This window comes from Lathyrus oleraceus, chromosome 6, assembly GCF_024323335.1.
Source record: "Lathyrus oleraceus cultivar Zhongwan6 chromosome 6, CAAS_Psat_ZW6_1.0, whole genome shotgun sequence".
NCBI lineage: Eukaryota > Viridiplantae > Streptophyta > Magnoliopsida > Fabales > Fabaceae > Lathyrus > Lathyrus oleraceus.
Window position 1 is genome coordinate 114,141,241 of NC_066584.1, and position 7,280 is coordinate 114,148,520.

The 7,280-nt window shown below is 37.1% G+C and overlaps 1 protein-coding gene across 1 annotated transcript; it reads right to left on the bottom strand.

The window, feature by feature from the left end:
* Nucleotides 1–1,254: 1,254 nt before the first annotated feature.
* Nucleotides 1,255–6,889, bottom strand: LOC127092609 (ABC transporter B family member 1). The gene is made up of 9 exons (XM_051031492.1): nt 6,116–6,889; nt 5,973–6,027; nt 5,709–5,884; nt 5,397–5,597; nt 4,895–5,154; nt 4,466–4,782; nt 3,573–4,170; nt 2,754–3,471; nt 1,255–2,668 (listed from the first exon to the last, which is right to left on the bottom strand). Exons 1-9 carry the CDS (start codon nt 6,509–6,511, stop codon nt 1,385–1,387), a joined length of 4,005 nt encoding a protein of 1,334 aa, XP_050887449.1. The 5' UTR covers nt 6,512–6,889; the 3' UTR covers nt 1,255–1,384.
* Between the last annotated feature and the right edge of the window lie 391 nt (nt 6,890–7,280).

Sequence of the window (7,280 nt, forward strand, 5' to 3'; positions counted from 1 at the left end):
CCTTCTCACCTCCTTCGTAATACTTGACAAGAATATGTCATGCCTCATTCGTCGATTTAGCATGAGAAGTTCGACCAAAATTTGCTGGGTCTATCGCCGATTGAATATAAAATGCAGTCTTGTACTCTTTCTTCTTGGTCTCCTTATTCACTACTTTTTGAGCATCAATTGCGTTCTCAGCAAGCTAAGGGACACCATTGGTAACCACTTCTATGGTTTCATAAAATCCATACAGATATTGCATCTATTTTCTCTATCGGATCCAATTATTATCGTCAAGAATTGGAAGATAATTCAGAATGCCATTATTACCATTCATCTTTGCAGCAAACACGATTAACAATCCACGATCTTGAAAACACGATCACCGACGTGTGATTTTTGAAAACACGATCAAGAAACTAATCAAAACTCTAGATACCAATTTGTTAATGCGTGGGACACTTTTAGTGAGGAGAGAAAGAGAGAGAGAATGAAAAGTAAGGATTGTCATTATTGAATGTGTTATGAAAACTATATAAAACTGAATTACAAATAAATGTATATATACAACTATGTTACATTTATACTAAGTAACTAATATAACAAATTTTAATCATAGTTATCTTGGACATGGACTATAACTTGAATTTTATCACAAAAATAATGTTATTTTTTTTCTTTTTTATATATAAATAAATAAAACACTTTTTATATCAATATTTTTTTTATATGAACATTTTTTTCTAGTTAAGATTTTATAAAGACACTTTATTAATTTTTATTATGTAAAATAAATGAAAATGACTTTTTAAAAATTATATTATTATATTTAAGTTTAGAAACTTGTAAATTTAATAAAATAAAAAAATTACTAAGATTTTTAGAGTTACTATCAAAGTGATACATCAACACAGAGCAGATTTTTATATAAGGTTGCCATAACATCCTATGGGGTTTGGCCTTTAGCTACAAGTGAATGTTGGTTTTAGGAGTAGTGAAAATGGAATCAACGACTATATGAGTTTTAGGAATAATGAAATGGAATCAGCAATGAAGTGTATTTAATTCCATTGCATCATAATGATTTTATTTTAATGTAATTCAAATTAATCAAATTTAATTTCAAATATTTATGAAGTTTATTTGAAAGGTCTTATAATGTTAGACACATAAGAAGATTTTTGTGAAGATCAACGAGAGAGTTTAGATTAAAGCTTAAAAGCTATTAAACATGGATATATGATATATCTATATATATATATCTATTTCAATCTCATTCCTTTCATCATAAAGACAAAAAAGGTGCATTCTTTAATAGGAAGAGATGAAAGATAAACTGTACTAACAAAAATGCCAACAATTATATAGTTGGTATACATCATTCATATATTCTTTTGAATAGCTAGCATTCAACTTCATCATCTTTTGTTCTTGCTGAAGAACCTGAACTCGACGCGGTCCCAACGACTTGGTTATTCGTCAATCTTTGCAGTTGAATCATTCGGGCGTAGATCCCATCTGGGTGATTTATCAACAAATGTGAATGTGAGCCTTGTTCCTCAACTTTCCCATCATCAATCACTGCAATGAGATTGGCATTCCTAATAGTTGACAGCCTGTGTGCAACAATCATAGTAGTTTTTCCCGAGCAGGCACGGTCGAGGGCCTCTTGAACAGACCGTTCCGATTCAGCATCGAGTGCACTTGTTGCTTCATCGAGAAGCATAAGTTCTGCTTTCCGTATAAAAGCTCGAGCAATTGCTATTCTTTGCTTCTGTCCACCGGATAGTTGAACTCCTCGTTCGCCAACAAATGTTTTGTATCCGTCGGGGAGAGAAGATATGAACTTGTGAGCATTGGCGAGAGTCGCAGCTTCAATAATCTCGGCTTCGGAAGCTGAGTCATGTCCATATGAAATGTTTTCGTAAATAGTAGTAGCAAATAAGCATGGCTCTTGGGGCACCACTGCAATGTGTTTTCTAAGGGACTTGAGGTTGTATTTCCTTATGTCCTTTCCGTCGATCATGACACGGCCGGACGTTGGATCGTAGAGTCTTTGTATAAGTGCAATAACCGAGCTCTTACCACATCCACTAGGGCCTACAAGGGCAAGAGTCTTGCCTGCCTTTGCACGAAGACTAAGGCCGCGGAAAACAGGCATATCCTGTCGGCTGGGATAAGAGAAGTCAACATGCTTGAGTTCCACTTCACCGCGAAGAGAGTCTGGGACATGGGCAGCATCTGGATCATCTGGCTCAATTTCAGTTCTACGGTCAAGGAGATCGAAGACCGACCTCATGGCTCGGCCTCCCTTGATAAAGTCAGGAGCCAAAGTTAAAGTTTCGGCAGCACCATTAGCAGAGACCATGAGGACCATAAATACTCGGATTGTTTTAGAGAAATCGGAGATGCCGTGCTTCACAAGCCAAGAAGCATACCACAGACCGAGAGCATAGGAAGCATAGAGCGCAAACTGAGCTATCCCATAACCAATTCCAGAAATCTGTCCCTTCCAAAAGCAACGCCGTAGTGGAGTTTCAAGGCTCGAAGCGAAAAGGCCAACAATTTTCTTTTCCGAATTAAACGCAGCAACAGTCCTTACATTGGCTATAGCCTCCCCAGCTAGTTGTGTGGCCTTAGCATGAGCGGCTTCCAAGTCACCAGAGAAACCCGACATGAACATTTTCTATTCAAAAGTTCAATGCAAAGAATAAATAAAAAAATAAATAACACAAATGAAATATGAAACTGAGAAATGTTTAAAAGAAAACCTGTAAGACAGTGGCTGCGACAACAACCGGGAAGACAGCAACGAGAACAAGGGCAAGCCGCCACTGCAATACAAACCCTGCAGTACAAGCAACAAGCATAAGTGCGGTGTTCTGCACAATTACCGAAATCCGATCTCCAATAGCAGATCTAACATTGTTGGCATCGAGAGCTAGCCTTGCTGCAATCCTAGCACTCTCATTTTCCTCTCGATCAAACCACGCCATTTCATTTTTAAGCACCGCGCTCAACATTTTCTCCCTCACTCGCTTAGTAAGATTTTCACCTACAATATCCCAGAAGAAGTGCTGCAATGTATTGAATAAAAGTGCAGCCGACGAAAGTCCAATCAGCAAGTAGCAGTATTTCTCGATTTCTCTAATCATGTGTTTATGGTTTGGATTGTAATAGACACTGAGAACAGCACTGAGAACATAAGCAAAGAATGCACTAAGGGATCCACAAACAATAGAGCCTATAGAACCAATCAATGCATATAACCATTCAGGAGAGTTCATTTTCGCAAGTCGCCAGAAGGAACTCGCTTGCTCTTTGAATGCAAGCTTCTCAAGCTTGTAATTTGGATACGGTGCATCAACAGAGAGATTAAAATCAGATGTGGAGAAATCAGAAAACCTCCTCGAGTATGGTGATCGGCCGCCATAAGAAGAATTCCGGGTAATTATCGGCGAGCTTACAGAATTCCTAGCACTTGAAGGCCTGCAAATTTTCAAAAAATTAATAGAATGATATATCCTCAGCTTAAGATATCGATTGTTAAATAAGATCAACTACTTTTCTTAAAAGTTGGTGAAAGCTACCTTGCACTACTTTTTCTGGCATTGCTTGTTGAACTTTCATTTGCCGTCTCCTGCATTCTGATAAGCTTGGCATAAACTCCATTTTCCCCTTTAGCAAAGAGCTCGTCGTGAGTTCCAATTTCAGAAACAATTCCTTGCTGAAGTACAGCCACCAGGTCAGCTTTGCGAATAGTAGATAGTCGATGCGCGATTACAAGAGTTGTTCTACCAATCATGAACCTATCAAGAGCTTCTTGAACCAGCTTTTCTGACTCGGAGTCCAATGCACTCGTGGCCTCATCTAGGAGAAGAATTGCCGGGTTTTTCAGCATTGCCCTCGCAATCGCTATTCTCTGTTTTTGTCCCCCTGATAGTTGCAACCCTCTCTCCCCAACCTGTGTTTCATAACCTTGAGGAAGTTTGAAGATGAATGAATGAGCATTAGCTACTCTAGCAGCTTCTTCTATCTCAACCTGATCTGCACCAGGCCTGCCCAATAGTATATTTTCTTTAATTGTGGTGGCAAATAAAGCAGGCTCTTGGCTCACAAGTCCTATCTGTTGTCTCAACCATTTAAGCTTCAATGTCTTAACATCATGTTCGTCTATCAAAACTTGTCCTGTAATTTCATATGATCACCAACGATTACAAACAATTAATAACTAAGTTAAGCGTCCGATTGATACAGTATTTAGCATGTGCTTGGTTCGGCGATGAAGAAAATAAATTTTGAGTGAATTGATTCGGTAAAAATGAGTTTGGCTAAAAGTGAGTTGAAGTTAAAGTGATTTATGTTTGGATAAATTTATGCAAAAGTGAGTTGAACAGTAAATTTCAGTGTAGAAATCACGTTTAGACTTGATCTACAAATCCTAACTTCTAGTACATTCAATTCTAGAAAGCATAATCAATACCAGAAGAAGGGTCATAGAATCTCTCAATTAGGGACACAACTGTGCTTTTTCCAGAGCCACTGCTTCCAACCAAAGCTATGGTCTTTCCAGAAGGAACATTCAAGGAGAGATTGTGAAGGATTTGAACTTCAGGTCTTGATGGATATGAAAAGTTCACATTTTTAAGCTCCACTAGTCCCGTCACAGTCTCTAACTCCAAACCCGAGTCACTATTTTTGTCTATACAAGGCTTGTGATCAATCACATGGAAAATTTTCGCAGCAGCAACTCTGGCCTTTGTAAATGCGGCCATGCTTGGTGCAGACTGGCCTAAAGCCCTGCGAGGAACGATAATTGTCAATACTACTCTTAAAACGACAATTAAAAAGGAACGGAAGGAATAACCACTGAGGTTTGCTAAAGCATGAAAAATGAAGATGAAGTACTTACAATCCACCGATCATAACAGCAAACATTGTAGCAATTGCAAGTCCTCCATTGGTGTAGTGATGCCTAACCAAATAACCTCCATACCATAACAAAAGTGCATAACAGCAGAAAACAACAAAGTATGTAGCCCCTAATCCAATTCCCTTTGCAAGTCCAGTCCGGTAACCAATCTTTTGAGCAACCCTCAGAGTAGATGAATAGCCTTGTAGTGCTTTTGTCTCTCCAACATATGCTAACACCACTCTAATTTGAACAACAGTCTGCAAATTTGGCTCAAAATTAACAACACCGAGATGCGGACACACAGATGATGATAACATAGATGAAATGTTTTTAAGTCTCTTAAGAGCATGTTAGGATTGACTTATCTGAACTTATCTACTAGCATAAACACTTGTGATTATGAGACTGTTTGAGATAGCTTATGAAAACATTTTACATACGCACTTATATGATAAGTGCTTAATTACGCTGTTTAGCCAAACAAGCCTAAGCCTCTTACCTGTTCCACAATGTTGCCAGCTTGAGAAAGAGCTTCTTGGCTTTTACCAGATAACTTAGCCAAAGTGGTAGTATGAATGCCTCCTATTACAGCTATCATAGGAACAACAGCAAGTGTAACCAATGCTAATTGCCAAACAGCACTAAAACCAACTGCAAATCCAGAAACAAATGTAGCCATATAGTGAACAAAATTACCTAACTGCATACAAAAAAAGAACCATATTAAACACCATCCTAATCTCATTACATAACATAAAACAAGTCATTATAAAAAAACAATAAAGGGTTTGTGTATGTTTTTCTGTTTCACCTTCTCACTTATAGCATCTTGTACCATAACAGCATCGGCATTGATGGCAAAAACAACATCGGAAGTTCGAACTTCAGTGTCGAAGAACTGAATATCTTGATCCAAAGCAGCTTCAAGATACTTAATCCTCATCCTTGTTGATTGTCTCTCACCCGTCCACATCCAACAAGAAATCTCTGCAACAAACCAGACCAAACCTCTCTAAACATTCACAACCTCAAAAAAACCACAAGAACCAAATCTAAAAAACACAAGTTTTATCACCTGCCCATGAAGATGCCCAAATAGCAGCACCAACAATCAGAAAGTAAAACGCATACTGCAAATGAAAAAAAATCAAAATTTCATTCATTACACAGTCACACAAAAAAAGCAACAAACTTTGGACTCTATCAACAACTTGTTACCTTAACAACTTCTTGGGTCATCTTGTCCAAATCATCAGCATTAGAACCAAAAGAGTTAACAAGATCAGCAAAGAACCGAAGAAAAAGTGGCAATGAACAACCATGTACAATTGCTCCAAGAGTTCCAACTGTCATGAGAATATAATCCAACCCATCAGCAAATCTGAAAAGCTCACCAAACCCAACAGAAGCAACATTCTTAATCTTCTCATTTCCATCAGAAAAATCACAACTTTTGTTGTCGGGTAAAGAACTTTCCCCTTCCAGTTCCATTTGTTCCTTGGATTCTCCTCTTTCTAACTCCAATGCTGGTGTTGGAGTTATTGTATGAGAAGATGAAAGCAACTCAATGCCTTGCATTTCAGACCATTTCCATTGCTCAGAAGCTTGTGACATTGCAAAATACCTTGCTTGAGCTACACAGTTTCACATCAATACATGGTTTTTATTGAGCTCATGTTTGTGAAATTGTGATGGGTTCTCTCTCTTATTTTTCATGTTTGTTGTTGTGGTGTTGTTGAATTGAATAGTGAATAATAGTGTTCTTCTGTGTTGTGAGAGTGGAAAGAAAGAGGCACTGTTTGGAGTGTAAGTTAATGTTGAGTTTGGTTACTTCTTCTGTAAGGTGTGATAATGAAGCAAGGTGAAATCAGAAAGCGATAGATAGTGATAACTGAGAACATAGACAGGGAAATTTCTGAGACATGGAGAGAGAGAAAGAAAGGAATGTGGTTCTCCACCCGACAAAAAGCACTGTCAAAACTTGATGTTGGGTTTTTGACTGGAAGGAGATTCTAACTAGAGGAAAATAGTAGTACTTGTAGTTTCATATTAAGAAAAAAAGATTGATAATTAATATTTACAAATTATCAATGTATTTTTGTTATCATTTATTAATGGTCAATGTAATTACAAATAATCATATTTAAATAAATAATAATAAAATAATAAATTTTGGTTAATAAACATCATATTAACATTGCAATTTACAATATTTTCCCTCAAGTTAGTGAAAATATCATTCATTTCAAATTAGCAAGTAAATTAGTTGAATTGTTTTATCGGTAAACTCTTGTTTGATATCTAAAAAGAATATATGTTGTAGTTATCAATTTATTATTCAGCTTTCTTAGATGAAATATCGACCAATTTTAACGTGTTTTGT

Bases quoted from the DNA above. Each gene is read 5' to 3' on its own strand.
- LOC127092609 (XM_051031492.1), bottom strand. From the start codon at position 6,511: ATGTCACAAGCTTCTGAGCAATGGAAATGGTCTGAAATGCAAGGCATT. The intron at 6,028-6,115 runs GTAACAAGTTGT...TTTCATTTGCAG, and splicing joins TGACCCAAGAAGTTGTTAAG to TATGCGTTTTACTTTCTGAT. The intron at 3,472-3,572 runs GTAGCTTTCACC...GAAAATTTGCAG, and splicing joins GCCAGAAAAAGTAGTGCAAG to GCCTTCAAGTGCTAGGAATT.